General features: G+C 36.0%; 3 protein-coding genes across 4 annotated transcripts; 2 read left to right on the top strand and 1 right to left on the bottom strand.

Moving 5' to 3' along the window:
* Nucleotides 1-1,779: 1,779 nt before the first annotated feature.
* On the top strand, nucleotides 1,780-4,286 carry LOC104807879 (cytochrome P450 78A5-like). The gene is made up of 2 exons (XM_010533308.1): nucleotides 1,780-2,855; nucleotides 3,569-4,286. The coding sequence occupies exons 1-2, from the start codon at nucleotides 1,902-1,904 to the stop codon at nucleotides 4,172-4,174; spliced, it is 1,560 nt and encodes a 519-aa protein (XP_010531610.1). The 5' UTR covers nucleotides 1,780-1,901; the 3' UTR covers nucleotides 4,175-4,286.
* A 403-nt stretch (nucleotides 4,287-4,689) lies between these two features.
* Nucleotides 4,690-6,041, top strand: LOC104807878 (REF/SRPP-like protein At1g67360). Of its 2 annotated transcripts, none has more exons than XM_010533305.1 (3): nucleotides 4,690-4,809; nucleotides 4,905-5,147; nucleotides 5,382-6,041. In XM_010533305.1, the coding sequence occupies exons 2-3, from the start codon at nucleotides 4,905-4,907 to the stop codon at nucleotides 5,832-5,834; spliced, it is 696 nt and encodes a 231-aa protein (XP_010531607.1). In that variant the 5' UTR covers nucleotides 4,690-4,809; the 3' UTR covers nucleotides 5,835-6,041. The 2 variants fall into 2 exon arrangements, with proteins under 2 accessions (XP_010531607.1, XP_010531608.1); XM_010533306.2 differs by having other exon boundaries at nucleotides 4,694-4,805.
* A 3,145-nt stretch (nucleotides 6,042-9,186) lies between these two features.
* LOC104807898 (F-box protein At1g67340-like) lies at nucleotides 9,187-11,100 on the bottom strand. Its single transcript, XM_010533337.2, has 5 exons — nucleotides 10,592-11,100; nucleotides 10,334-10,496; nucleotides 10,109-10,250; nucleotides 10,001-10,011; nucleotides 9,187-9,935 (listed from the first exon to the last, which is right to left on the bottom strand). Exons 1-5 carry the CDS (start codon nucleotides 10,831-10,833, stop codon nucleotides 9,363-9,365), a joined length of 1,131 nt encoding a protein of 376 aa, XP_010531639.1. The 5' UTR covers nucleotides 10,834-11,100; the 3' UTR covers nucleotides 9,187-9,362.
* Between the last annotated feature and the right edge of the window lie 4,324 nt (nucleotides 11,101-15,424).

The following is a 15,424-nucleotide window of genomic DNA, read 5'->3' as shown; positions in this document are numbered from 1 at the left end:
AATTAAACCTTGTACTTTGTGTGATTAACCCATAAAACCTCGAACTTTTTAAAAATTCGTCGAAACCCTTCTGCAATGTGTCAGCTCAAACAAAAATGATGATGTGATAATAACATGATTTCTAAGTCATGCATTCATCATCATAATTATGTTATTCAAACAAAATTTAAATTAAATAATTTATTTATATTATTAATATATATACATACAAATTCATACATATATATATATATATTAAATATAAAATTATTTATAACTAATAAAATACATATATACATATTTATAATATATATATATTATAAATGATATTATAAATAATATATATACATATCATTTTTAAATATATTTTGTACATATATATATTAGTTATAATTATTTTTTATTTTAATATGCATATATATTCGTTGTATATGTATATGTTGCATATATAACTAACATATATACATATACATATTATTTTTAATAGATTATATGTATATATGTTAGTTATAATTACTTTTATTTTAATATGTATATTAATTGTATATATGTTGTATGTATAACTAATATATATATATATATATATATATATATATACATATATTTTTAATACATATTATATGTATATATGTTAGTTATAATTATTTTTATTTCAATATGTATATTATGTATATATATAAAATAAATTATAATTACTTTTGTTTTAATATATATGTAACATATATATTGTAGTTATGTGTATATATATTTTATTAATTACAAATAATTTTATTTATACATATATATGTATATATATTAATTTAAATAAATTACTTTATTTAAATTTTATTTGAAATGATGATGTGACATAATTATGGGCATTATATAAAAATATCATTACTTTGACTATGTCCTGAATTAATCATCCAATTTTTTTTTTTTGCTATGATAGGGCATAGATGGTAGTAAATTTGAATATTTCTTTGTAAATAGTTACCAAAGCATTCGTGTATTTAGGTCTAGTCCAAGTTACACAACATTTTTTTATGAGTACAAATGAATAATAAACAAAAAAAAAGATACCATTTTCTTATTCCTCTTTTCTTTTGGTACAAGAGAAAATATCCAATGTAATATACAAAAGAGGGGAGAGTGTACGTGTACGTGGCACCATTCAATTGTTAATCCCTAATTGCAACAGTGGGGTCTTTTAATTTAAATTTTAATTTGACCCATGAACGTACGTGGATACCTTCCACACTCTTCATGTCCTCTAATTTAATAACAAGACATTATTCATTTTTTTTTATAAAAACATTATTATTATTATTATTATACAGACTCATTTAGATTCGGAAATACACACATTTTTATTATTTTTTCTCAAATAAGAAATCAAGACAACATAGGATATGTAGGATTTCTCCACACATATAAAGATCATGATCTATCTATATGTATAGTTTGGTTCCCATGCTTTTGTTCAAAAGATTGTGCAATCAATCTTCTGTGTTCTTAGACCATCGGAGTTCATGTTTAAACGATTACGTTAGCACTCCGGATATATATATATATAACCATCCACAATTTTCCATACAAAAATTAGCCCGTGAACTCATGTGGAGCATCAGCCAACCGCACATCAAGCAAAATCCTTGGATTAATATATTGTTAATCAATTAGTATTGAATATTGATTGCCACATACCGTATTAGCCTAAACCCTTACCACTAACCATGGTTAGAAACTTAACCACATATACGCTTAAGCATAAACCCCCTATTCTCTTGCGCTATATATAATAGTAATACCAACTGCCCTTCACACTCTTCACGCTTACACAACATATACCCATCTACCAATTAATCAACACTAATCCCAATTTATAATCAAGCCTTTACATATAATCACACCACAGTTCCGTTTTTCTTCAAACTAATATCATGATGAAGCCCTTCATGATGATCAACCTGATCTTGTTTATCTTCTCCATCCTCTGCTGTGTCCTAATCCGTAATTTCACCACTCTCCTTCTCTTTGTCCTGTGTTCCCTCCCAACCCTTGTCCTGAACTGCTGGCTTGTCCCGGGAGGATTTGCATGGAGAAACTACACGACCAAGATGACGTCATGCGAACGTCGTGATGGGCCCGTGGGACTTCCCCTGCTGGGAACATTACCCCAAATGATGGGCTCACTGGCCCATCGAAAACTAGCCGTTATGGCATCGTCTTTGGGAGCTCAAAGGCTCATGCCCCTGAGCCTTGGCTCGACCAGGGTTGTCATTAGTAGCCACCCTGAGACAGCTAAAGAGATCCTTTGCAGCTCGAATTTTTCCGACCGACCGATCAAGGAATCAGCCCGGCTGCTCATGTTCGAGCGGGCTGTCGGATTCGCCCCCTCCGGAGATCACTGGCGACACCTCCGCCGTCTAGCCGCCACCCACTTGTTTTCTCCCAAGAAAATCTCAGCCCTAGAACCAATACGACACCGTTTAGCGGAAGAGATGGCGAGAAAGATCGAAGAGAGCAGTAAAATGCATGGTGTGGTCGAGCTTAGAGGGATTATACAGAAGGGGTCACTAGGGAACATGTTGGAGAGTTTGTTCGGATCATGTTTGAGTGAAGAACAGAAATACGAGTTGGGTTTGATGGTGAACGAAGGGTATGAGCTTATTACGAAGTTTAATTTGGAGGATCATTTCCCAATGGTGAGGTTTCTGGACATTTATGGTGTGAAAAGGAAGTGCCAAAATCTGGCAGTTAGGGTTCAGAGCCTTTTGGGTCAGATCTTGAAGGAGAGAAGAGAGGGTTCCCATGGTGATGATTTTCTCACTTCTTTGATCAGTTTGTCTGAAGAAGACCAGTTGGCTGATGCAGACGTCATCTCTGTTCTCTGGGTATGGAATCTCCCTTTGCTTACACATAAATATCTGCTTAATTATACACACACGCGTATGAGAACATATATGTACACGAGCATATATATATATATATTTGTTTATTTATACGTGCATGCGTGTGAATTTGTACGTGCAGTCGTCATTACATATACAGTAACATTAGTATTTCTTTGGTCACACATCGTAACTTGGTTAGTCTCTTTTATCTTAAATCTTATCGGTGATTATAATCACATCTTCCATAACCTAAATAATTTTTTGCATTATGAGGGTCTTTAAATATTTGTTAAACTGTTTTGCAGATTATAGGGAAAAAAAAATCTTGACCAGGTGAAATATGTTTTATTCAGAAAAGCGATATGGCACGTGTATGAGTATGAAAATATCATAGATGATATAAATAAATATGACAACGAACAAGTCAACTTTAATAGCCATAACCCACAAAAAATACATGACCGAAAATTTTGGATAAATCCTAGTTTTTTTTTTGAAATCCGTTATTTCACCGGACCAAAACTCGACTACATCTCCCAAAATATCAGAGAAATCCAGGTAAATATTTCTTCTCACGTTTGAGTTTGAACCTAAGATGAACCACTAATCCACCCGAATTTAGACCGGATAAATCCTAGTTTCGTACGCCTGTGACTATAAAATATAATATTTTTATTTAAATGGAATAATCTTCACGCCGTTACGTTGTTCAGGAGATGATGTTCCGAGGAACAGACACAGTGGCTATTCTTCTCGAGTGGATCATGGCGAGACTCGTACTTCATCAAGACGTCCAAGCAAATCTCCGCCGTGAGATCGTCACGTGCGTCGGCGACCACCGGCACGTGCGAGATTCCGACGTCCCAAAACTCCGTTACCTTCACGCCGTCGTCAAGGAAGTCCTCCGCCTCCACCCTCCGGGCCCGCTCCTCTCGTGGGCCCGCCTCGCCGTACACGACGTCCACGTGGACAAGTTCCTCGTGCCAGCTGGCACGACCGCGATGGTCAACATGTGGGCCATAACCCACGATCCAACTGTTTGGAAAAACCCATGGGCCTTTCGGCCCAGTAGATTTTTAGAAGACGACGACGTTTTGATAATGGGCTCGGATCTGAGGCTGGCTCCATTCGGGTCGGGTCGTCGGGTCTGTCCGGGAAAGGCATTGGGCCTGGCCACGGTTCATCTTTGGGTCGCTCGTCTTCTTCAGAGATTTGACTGGCTACCGGCTGAGCCCGTGGACCTGTCGGAAAATCTTAGGATGTCTCTCGAGATGAAGAAGCCTTTGAAATGCCAAGTGAGAACTCGCGTTCGTTACTAGCCTTTGTTATGAGCAGCGGTGAAGTGATTTTAATGAAAATAATAAAAATTATTATTACAATTATTGTATAAAAATTGTGTGACTTGTTTGTATCTGCGTTTTAAATAAATAAAAAAATTGGACTCTCTAATCAATTTGTTGACTTTGGTCAACGGAAGGATGCTTGCTTGGCTATTTCTTTTATATATTTTTTATTTGGGACAAACATGTTTACATGTGGACAGAAATGGTTTGGTTAAGACAGAAGGAAAACACTGCCAAGTGGCGTGACGTCACAACTCATGTGGTGTGTCACGAGCTCCTTATCAAAGAAAGATATTTTATCAGACAACACGAAATCATAGACGTACACGTGTCCTCGCGGATTCATGCATGGGGCCCCCAGCCAAATTCGCTTGGTAATCCAACGCCTGGGGCCTACTGTCGTTCAGATCCATTTTCGACCGTCCGATCGTGTACGAATCAGATCTCTCTTTTTCCACGCTTTGCGTTTTATATACTCAAGTCCCAACGTGACGACAGTTTCCGTCCAGTGTTCAGCGACTTACGCACAGAGTGAGAGAGAAACCCGGATTTCAGAATCAAATCTAAGAGCATAATTCGAATTCGAGATCTTGAACAATTCCGTCAAGTAGGTACGACGATTTCTTTTATGGGTTTCTCCGATTTCTTTGCGATTCCTCTGATCTAATCGCTCTTTTTGGGTTTGTCTCTTTGTCGGCGTTTGAAGATGGAGACGGCGAACAAGAACAAGGAGAAGGAGCTTGAGCTGAGGCATCTAGGTTTCGTGAGGATTGCGGCGATTCAGGCTCTGGTTTGCGTGTCAAATCTGTACGATTACGCTAAGCAGAACTCTGGTCCTCTGAAATCGGCTGTCGTAACAGTGGAAAGCGCTGTCACCTCCGTCGTCACTCCCGTCTACGACAAGTTTAAGGATGTCCCCGATACTCTCCTCCTCTTTCTCGACAACAAGGTAAGGATGCTCTCTCTCTCTCTCTCTCTCTCTCTCGGCTATGTGGGCTGGATTGATCTGTTAAAAGGGTATCATCAACTGAGGAGTTGAATAGATTGCGGTGTAATCAAGCTTGCCTGAGTTGAAACGTGGCTTTTGGTATTTGGAAACCAGACGGAGATTAAATTCAGCAGATCAGATGGGTTTTGTCTGAAGGGTTTAGTGTTTTGTCTGATGATGATCTATACTTCACAGGTAGACGAAGCTTCGCACAAGTTCGATAAGCATGCACCTCCACTGGCTAAGCAAGTGGTCAGCCAAGCAAACGTTTTGATCCACAGAGCCGCCGAAAAGGCTCAGAACTTGTTCAGAGAAGCTCAAACCGGAGGAGCAAAGGCGGCTTTCAGCTATGCAGCAATGGAGTACAAGAACTTCCTAGTGATCAACTCGGTTAGAGCATGGACTAAACTCAACCAGTACAAACCGATCCACAAAGTTTCCGACAAAGCCTTACCCATCGCTGCTCACTTGTCGGAGAAGTATAACCGCATCGTCAAGGACATGTCCCAGAAGGGTTACCCTATCATCGGCTACCTCCCATTGGTTCCAGTGGAGGACATTTCCAAGGCCTATAAAGAGGAAGATGCTGCGCCCAAGAAAGGAGATGCTGATGCCAAGAACTCGTGTTCTGATTCGGATTCTGATTGATGATGTTGTCTTGATATACGTTTGGAAAGTGTGGCTGCTCGCCTGGTTTGGTGGTTCTGTGTCTGGCCATGTCTCCTCGTGATTCTTAGGATGCTGCCAATGTGTAAATGATCGTAGGACCTGTGCCTTCTCCATTAAGGGCTTTGTAAAACTTCAGTGTGTGCTTGTTGGCAAGTCTTTCATTTCTTGGTTTGGTCATCTGGTAAATGTCCTCCCTCGCTTTCTTGTACCCTTTCATTCGGATCCTCCATCAACCTCGGAACAAGATTCTCCGCAAATTCCATTACCAAACTCAAACCCAGATACATTAACACGTTGCCCTGATATCCCCGGCTAGAACTCAACACAGCCTACAGCTTAAATACATCATTTTGCCCAAAACCAGTCAACAGATTCTTCCGGTTCGAGGAAAGAAGACTAGAGTCGTCCGCCTCCACGCTAATAAACACACCCAAGTTCATAGTTTCTCACAAGAGGGCTTGATTATTCCATGGAATTCAGAAAAACTAACAAACCTCTCGAACCGGTGCCGACTAGAAGAAGCCCCGCGATCAACGAGTACCACCAATACCATCAAAATTCCTAAAACGGAGAAACTGTTCCATAATACCACGTAATTACCAAAAGAGAAAACGGTACCAGATCCGGGAAATTCGACAAATGAATAGCTGACGAGGAAACATAATCGAGCGCGTAAAACTCGCCGGGTCGGAGATCGAGTGGTCAAAAATGTATCCGTAGGTAATTCTAATAACCACAAAGAATGGTAACGTGGAAAATGATGGAATAATGGTTAGGACACCAAATATATATAATATATGTATATATATATATATGTGTGTGTGTGTATTATAAATGAATGAAACAACAAAGACTGTTAGGCTAAATTTCATCATATAAATGTTTTACATAATGTACCGTTGAATTTATTGTAACAACATAATATTCTCTCTTATACCAAAAAAAAAACATAATATTCTCTCTCTTTTCTTCTTCTTTTTTTTTTTTTTGAGGATGCAAATTCTAGTCACTCCTTTATTTCTTTAGTATTTTCAAATGCTAGATAATCCTTGATTATGTAAAAAAAAGAACTATGAATACATATATTATATTTTTAATAATTTTCCAGTGATTTAAATTATAATTTTAAATTATGGCTTATGTGAGTGTGGGTGAAATTTTTAAACAAAAAAATACAGCCGCGAAATAAAGTAATATATTTTCTGTATAATTTTTTTAACATTAAAAAAAAAACACAATGGCAAGATAAAGCAACCGTACTTACGAGTAGACTGGCCCGTTCAGTCCTTATCTCAAAATAGGACAACGAAAAAAACTCATACACACAGATACATGGGATAAAATTTATAAAAAAATAATAATTTATAAAATAGTGAAAAATAATTTTTATATGCAAAGAAGAAGTTGTTTTAGGATATAAAGTATTTTCTAGAGGAATCGAGGTAAACAGAGCGAAGATAGAGGTTATTGAGAAGTTTCCACCGTCTGTAAACGTCAAAGGCATCCGTAATTTTCTAGGACATGCGGGATTTTATCGACGGTTCGTCAAGGACTTCTCCAAGATCTCTAGACCGCTTATCGAGCTATTGGCGAAAGATGTACCATTCAGGTTTATTGCAGAATGTTCTAAGGCCTTCTAGACTTTGAAGGCAGCTCTAATCTCACCACCGATCATACAGCTCCCCGATTGGACTCTACCGTTTGAGATGATGTGCGATGCTAGCGATATTATGCGGTTGGAGCGGTGCTGGACAGAAAAGGGATCACAAACACCACGCCATCTACTATGCGAGTCGGTTTATTTTTAAATTTATAAAATATGTTATTATAATATTTTATTAATTGGTATAAAACAATTCTGACCATTTTGATTTAAAAAATCAGTTTGAAAATTATAATGATAAATTTTATAAATTTAAAAATTATAATTATATATTTTTTGTAAATTTAGAAATAAATTTATTAAATAAAAAATATAGAAATTTATTCTGTATCATTTTCCAAGTTCAGTTTTACTCTATTATTATATATTTATAAAATGATTATAATATATGCTGCGAATGATTTGGACTAAAGCTGGGAATTCCAACAACTGACAATAAATGGGCCGGGCTAAATGACCACTCACTACTATCCAATTTTGACCATTCAATAAACACATGTAATTATTATCGGCCCCGAAAAAGGAGATTAGCGAAAAAGAGGGCAACCCAATTTTTTTTTTTTTTATTTAGATTATTAATTGCCATAAAGAAAAACACCCGAGTCAATATTTGTAGGTGCATCAATTTATTTTTACATCATGCTCTAACCTAAATGTGATTATTTTGGATCTCATTTTAGTTTTGATTTAATTATTTTTTTTTCAAATTTTTATTTTAAAAAACTATACCGATGAATTCTTTTTTAGATTTATGAGAAATACTTAAATTTCATAATTTGCTTTATCAAGGAGTTTAATTATGTATTTTTTTATTGGAATTATTTTTATTTTGTATATTCAGATCCGCATAACCAACCATATTTATCTTGTGGGAATAATGTCTTCACATTCCATCTTTAAAAAAATAAATAAGCCAGATGAAGATTGATTAGTATTTGTATAAAGTTATGAAACAAAAAGTAGAAATCTTAAATCGCGGAGAATCCAATATTTGAAACTTTTTGTTGGGAATTAGAATCATAGGGTTAGGTTAATCTCTTTCTAATTATCTTTTAATTTTTGTTTTTTGTGGATGATTTTGCTTTATCTTTTGCTTTCATAATTATCCAATTTGTTGCCCATCATTTTTTGTTTGCTTTACCCATTAAGCTTTAAATAAGAAATACGGTTAGAATTAATCGAAGAACGATTTTCATGTGATTATCGGAATGTATATAATCAAAATTTGACTAATCTTTATTTGATTTGTAATGAGATTTTTGGAAGGCTCCCAAAATTAATTAGGAAAGAGAAAGAAAAATAAAGGGGGGACGAGAGACACATGAAAAAGCCTTAATGGGTCCGACACACCATGATGTTCTGTCACCCATTAACCTCTTTAATCCGTTTCTTTAAACCCCCTCTAACCATATATCTAAACCAATTACGCTTTTAATTAATGCCCTAATCTCAAGTTCTAAGATACATATTCATGTGCGTGTAGTGTATGCATGCGTGCTGTACGGACGATATGGGCACCTAATTTTGTCTTCTACTCTTTCTCATTGATTCACAAGTATGAATTGTCGCTTTTCCTTGTTTGTAAATTCGAATTTTCACCGGGAATTAAATCCTTTTAATTAATCGATGAAATTTAAAAAGAAAATAGAAGTGAAATCAAGAAAAATAGGATTTTTTTTTATACCATCTCTATACATTCGACTGGGATTAAAAAAAAACTCAACGCCGTCTAACGATTTCTCGATGTAATTTTTTTTAACTTCACCTTTTCAGGGGGAAAAAGGACCTACCGTGAAAATCTTCCCGTCTCTTAACGTTTCTACCGTTGGCCGTCACTGTTACCGTTAACTCATGGGGATAACGCCGTCGTCACCGTTAAATTCTCCGTTTCCCTGAAAGTTGCCGATACCGTCACCACCACCGTCGCCGTCTTCCTCGAGCCACCGCTCCATGGGAGCACACTCGGCCTTGTGGCGGAGTTTCCAGTCAAGGGCCTGGCAGGCGCGTGAGCAGTAGTTCACGGCGCCGCAGATGGAGCATCGCCGGAACTCATGCTTCCTCGTCTCCGGCCTTCCGCATCCGCCGTGCGAGCACAGCCTCAGCCCATTTCCGGGCGATCCACCTCCGCCGCCGCGCTCGGCGATCCACTCCGCCAGGAATCTGTTGGCCGGATGGACCTCCGGCGCTGGCACATTACACCCGAAATCGCTCAGCAACGGGCTTGAACTCAGCACCGCCGTGGCCCCGCCGTGGTGCGACCAAGTGAGCCACGACCTAGTGGGGAAGACACCGGAGGAAGAGAGAACGGCGGCGAGCTCGCGTGCGTTGGCTCGGACGAGGAAGCGTCGGCCCTCGGCGGTGTTCTGGGGGACGCCGTAGCCGTCTTGGAGGCAGTGGCCGAGCTCGCGGAGAACCTTCTATATTTTCGTAGATTGATTTATAATTTTCATTTTGTGTAAATATAATAAAAAAACAGATTAACACGGGGTTGGTCTGTAACGATTTGCCCACAAAGGAAATGAGCCAATATGTAAGAACTGTGTGCTTAGCAAATCAACTTACCGTAAACTATTTCTTAGATACTACAAACTTTCTGGTTCGTTCTTGGATCCGCCGCTTCCGTTAAACTGAATCACGGCGAGGGAGTATAACGCCGGCGCGTGAGATTTAATCGCCGCCCTGGCCATAAGGGAAGCGCCGCTCCCTCTGTTTTGGAGGCAGTAAAACCGAATCTGCCCATGGAAAAAGAGAGAGAATGAGAAATTACTTTAGGAGAAAATTTTGAAACTTTGATCAGCAATGAGGTTTGACTCACCATGCCCAGAATGTAACAAGCTTCCACGCTTCCGGCATCGGCGCATCGTCGCAGGAACCGGTCGGCAGATTCCGACCAGTATTTTGCTCTGACGGCAAGAGCTTTCGGAGAAACTTTCGACAGCACCGGTGAATTCAAAGCTAACCCGTTTAATCTCTTGCATCTATTCCCGCGAAACACAAAAAAAAAGGCAGAGATCAATAAACGGTGTTTCTCCCAAGAAAACGAACCGTCGCGGAGGATAGCCGGAAAGCTTACGTCATCAAGACGTTGATGAAATCGGCGGGACAACGGGCAGTGGAGCTAAGTTTACAGAGGATACAGACGACGAGATCGTCGGGGATCGAACCGAACAAATCCGCTCCTCGACCTTCTCCGGCGGCCGCCGCCGAGGAAGAGGACGACAAACCCGACTGACATCGCCGCCTTTTCCGGCAATCTCCGGCGCCGGAGACAGACCTTTTAATCTTTCTGCTACAACTCATCACGACATCCACCATATCCACCTCTCTCTCCCCGATAACACACCCTCTTTTTCTCGTCCTCGTCTCTCTTGCTCTGTCTTCTTATCCTTTTATAAATATATCAAAGAGTAGTTGAATTGTAACTCTCTCTCTCGGCTACGTACGTACGTCTTTGTATATGTGTCAAATTACTGCAATACCCTTTTTTTGTCGTGACTCGCCGGTCAAACGTCGTTGACCCGCGACTGCTTCAGGCGATCTAAGAAACAGAGAGAGAGAGAGAGAGAGAGAGAGAGAGAGAGAGAGAGAGAGAGAGAGAGAGAGAGAGAAGAGGCTGCGAGGGAGAGTTGGGGACGTGGGCCTTGCTTTTATATCCATTTCCTGCAACGGTTGAAAAGAGTAAATTCGAGAAAACTAACTCCGGTTATTTTTTTTACCACGGTGAAAAATTTTGGGCCTCACTCACGTATCGTATTCACAACGGAATACCATATTAATCTCGAGATCTAGTCGCACAATATAATTTAACTGTCCTATAGAATCATCTCTAATTTAATTTGTAACAAAAATAATTTGGTGTTAAAGGGTAGTTTCGGAATAATTTCTAAGGTAAATATAAAGTGCAATTAGAGTTTATATGTGACACATTTAATTTGATAAAGATCGGAATAATGCATTCGATTTGATGAAATCTATAGACCAAGTGGGGAAAAGAAATTGAATTGGACTAACAAATTAAGAGAAACGCAATACCAAGCTAGAGATGGACTAAGATTGAGACGTAACTCTTATCATCTCGAAATCTATGAAAAGGAGGTGAAGTTAAACTTTTTAGACGATATATATTTTAGAGTTTTTGAAATCTAAAAAACAAAAAAAATATAATCAATTAAGTTTTTATAATTTTGTTTTCTTAAAAACCCATAAGACTACTTTAGTGAAAACTAATCCGTGTTAATTAGGCACTCTGCTTGAGATTGATTTCATGTCCTAATTAATTGGTAAAAACATAACATTCAATAAGAAGACACGCAAAATATTCTGAGAAATATGCGACAAATGTATCACCGCAAAAGGAATAGTAACGAGATAACAATTGGATCGGTAACAAAATAGAGAATTGAGCATTTTCTATATTAGTAGTTGCCAATGTTTTTTTTTTTTTGGTGATGATTAGGAAATGAAATCTTTTCATGCCTATTTTGGAACTAAACAATACGAATATTTACAATAAAATATGAAAACAGTTTAATGGAAAGAATTAGCAAATATCGATGTAGCCGTTAATTTTAATTTATAAACGAAAGACAATTTTAAAAGATAACCAAACAATATCACTACATGCCATTAGAAATATAATTTTGATATCTACTAATAGTGTCATTTTCATAAATATAGAAAGTATGAACAAAACAATATCACTATATCAATAGAAATTAAAATTAAGATAAAAAATTAAATTTAAACTCCCGCTCAACCATATCTATTTAAGAAAATTATTCTATAGAAGGATATATTTGTATTTTTAAAATCTATAATTACGGTTAAATGGAATATAATCTTTAAACATATGACAAAGGTAAATCATCGAAACAGTGATATTTTAAATTCCGACTCTACTCAAAAATCAGTTTAAATCACAACAAAATTTTAAAAAAAAATTGTAGAAAACTTTTGTTTCTAATTTTATGTGTTTTGAAAATAAAAATGAAAACTCTATTTAATAGAGAATAAAAAGGATATGAAAGGTTAAAAGAGTGTATAAAGATTTAATAGAGAAAATAGAATAATATATAATAAAGACAATTCACATCCAATTGAGAAAGTGTGTGATCATGTAAAAGATAGAGATTAAAAAAAAACTTATCTCATTTTCTATTTATTTTTAATAAACGCAACACTAATTATATACATATATATATATATATATATATATATATTCGGCAGCCTTGGGGCTTAGGGTACGTAAAAGTAAAACGAGGTGCCGTAGAAGATCCAACGATTCACATTTGGCACATCAAATTAACAGCGACGTTTTCTTTCGCAACGTTAATTTTTCGGCGGCTATGACTCTTACGACCCACTTGGATTATTTACCCTTTTATTTATTTATTTATTTTCGATTTGTTATAAAAGGGAAAAAACGAAAACATGAAAAATAAAAAAAAAATTACCTTTCCCAAAAGAAATATCTCCCCCATTACCTGTGGTGCTTTATTGGAAAAGCCAACATCCCACGCCGAACCGCAAAATATTATGTTTTTAGTTTGCCTTTATACCATCAACGTATGTGTATCTACATACGTATGTGTGTATATATAAACGTATATACTTACCGACACATATTTGGTAAGGTTGGATAGAGATTATGATCGATATATAAGAAGGGTTATTTTTTTATAATTCGAAAATTTATTGGATTTTCGATACAATTATATCTCACGAAATAGTGAAGAAATATATAAGTGAATATCTCCTCCCAAACCTTTTTTTTTTGTTATGATGGGAAATCCCTATCATACAATCATTCGGGTCAGACACTGGACACCTCAACGCCTCTCAGCCCATGGATCAGACGAGAACGGCATCAAGACAGCATCGCAGACCTGAAAAACCCCGGGATAAAAATCCGGGATTTAAATATCTCTCCAAACTTGGATTTAAATCCGGGATAAGAATATATATTTTTTTATCATTAGAACATCAAATTTTGGTTTTTTTTATAACGGAGGATTCCTATCTGCTACCCTTCGGGTGCGCTGACTTGGGAAACATCCGGCCCGGGAGCAGCTTTTGTATATGGATCATATAAACCCAGAAATTATCTCCCTCTCCACCAGTAAGGAATCAGACACTCAACCTCAAGGTGAAGTTACCTCCTACCCCAAATTTGACTACTCGCCTACAATCTGTTGGGTACGTCAAAGTTATATCGATGCACACAAAGAAAATATGACAGAGAGTTTCATTAATTTTTGAAAAAAAAATAGAATTCTAAAATCCCAACAGATGCAGATTACTGTTGACGTGGTAAATGATTATGATTTACGTAATTAAGACGTTAATTATTGATTATGCATGTAATCGTTCTTTAGTTTGCTTAGATGCATGGTTAAGCTAGTTGATTGAGTCAATGAAAATAGTAACCTTGGATCGATATATATGCATACGTAGATAATTCTTTCTCATATTTTATAAATAAATTTTTATCATTTGAAGTAATGATTTTTCATACCTGATAAGATGGATGGGTGAACGTGGATCTCAAAGATCGACGATAACCGGTCATCTGAGATGCCAGTGGGATCCTTTGAGACTCTTCCAAGAGTCAGAAATACGTACTCCTTTAATACATATTTAATTTTTCAAATATCTTTAAAATGAAAAAAAAACAAATATATTTCCTAAAATCCATTATTCTCATCAAAATATATAAATAATAATCAATAAAAAAATTTAATATAAGAAAAATAATAAATATTTTATTTGAAATATAATAATTATTAAAATTACTTCTTAACCAAAATAAATTATCTCATATTAGTTAGTATTTTAGATAAGAGAAAATATATCTTCATTTTTTACATCCATATTTTTATCTTCTTCTACTTTCCCAACTTTATTTTTTATTTTACTTTTTTTTGGCCTTTCATCCATATTTTTATCGACAAGATAAAATGTAAACAATATCGTATGAAACATGATCGGATTGGTTTAATCGTGAAAACACGTTAGATAAATAAAAATTACGCCTTAAACGATATAATACAAACTTTATATATATATATATATATATATATACACACTATTGGAAAAAGCTAAACAAAATCTTATTTTATTGATATGTACTCTATATAGTTTTTAGAATTAAATTAAACAATTATGGGCGTAAAAACCAAAATTGTCACCCATTAAACGATTTCGTACGACAATAACAAATTTAATATCAATACTAAACGATTAAAAAAAAGGAAAGTAGAAGAATACTATTCAAATTTGTTAAAATAAAATCCGAACTAATTTTTTTGCCAAATAAATCTCGAATTCCCGTAAATTCTAGTGTTTTCTACAAATAAAACCGAATTTTTAAAATAATGTCATGTTTAACCCGAATTTTGAATGATATATACACTTATAATTATAATTATATGAGCAGACATTGATTTGACATTAGTTTGTGCACAAGCAGGTTACGTCTCAATTGATGATTTCTGTGTAAACAAATTTATTTTATTTTGTATAGTTGACCTCGATATTAATAATTTCATGTTTATAAGATGGACCGACTGTACATGTTTCGAAACTTTAGTAGTTAGTTACTTTACTTAAAAGATGGGGAATTTAGATATTCGCCACAAAAAATTATATATTTATTTTATTTTCTCGTTTTTTTTTTTGCATTCGTGATCTTTATCCACCATTCCATAAAGTCAAAGCGGCTAAGCACAACTGCATTCTATGCTCACCATGTTCTTGATACCTCTAAATTATTCCATTTTGCAGTTAGTATGAATATTTATTTCAAATATGTTATATGAACTGACACGGATGTTACAGTCGATGAAATAAATTTGCAGATCAAATAATGTTTAACTGTAAATCATTTTGATTTGTAGTGTCTGATTCA

The sequence above is a fragment of the Tarenaya hassleriana genome, unplaced genomic scaffold, assembly GCF_000463585.1.
Source record: "Tarenaya hassleriana unplaced genomic scaffold, ASM46358v1 Cleome130, whole genome shotgun sequence".
NCBI lineage: Eukaryota > Viridiplantae > Streptophyta > Magnoliopsida > Brassicales > Cleomaceae > Tarenaya > Tarenaya hassleriana.
Note: the sequence above shows the minus strand (reverse complement) of the source record. Positions and strands in the feature narration are given on the sequence as shown.

Excerpts from the sequence above, each read along its gene's own strand:
- LOC104807898 (XM_010533337.2), bottom strand. The coding sequence starts at position 10,833 with ATGGTGGATGTCGTGATGAGTTGTAGCAGAAAGATTAAAAGGTCTGTC. Across the intron at positions 10,497-10,591 it reads TTCATCAACGTCTTGATGAC|ATGCAAGAGATTAAACGGGT; the intron begins GTAAGCTTTCCG and ends TCGCGGGAATAG. Across the intron at positions 10,251-10,333 it reads CTTGTTACATTCTGGGCATG|ATTCGGTTTTACTGCCTCCA; the intron begins GTGAGTCAAACC and ends TTCCATGGGCAG.
- LOC104807878 (XM_010533305.1), top strand. The coding sequence starts at position 4,905 with ATGGAGACGGCGAACAAGAACAAGGAGAAGGAGCTTGAGCTGAGGCAT. Across the intron at positions 5,148-5,381 it reads TCCTCTTTCTCGACAACAAG|GTAGACGAAGCTTCGCACAA; the intron begins GTAAGGATGCTC and ends TATACTTCACAG.
- LOC104807879 (XM_010533308.1), top strand. The coding sequence starts at position 1,902 with ATGATGAAGCCCTTCATGATGATCAACCTGATCTTGTTTATCTTCTCC. Across the intron at positions 2,856-3,568 it reads ACGTCATCTCTGTTCTCTGG|GAGATGATGTTCCGAGGAAC; the intron begins GTATGGAATCTC and ends TACGTTGTTCAG.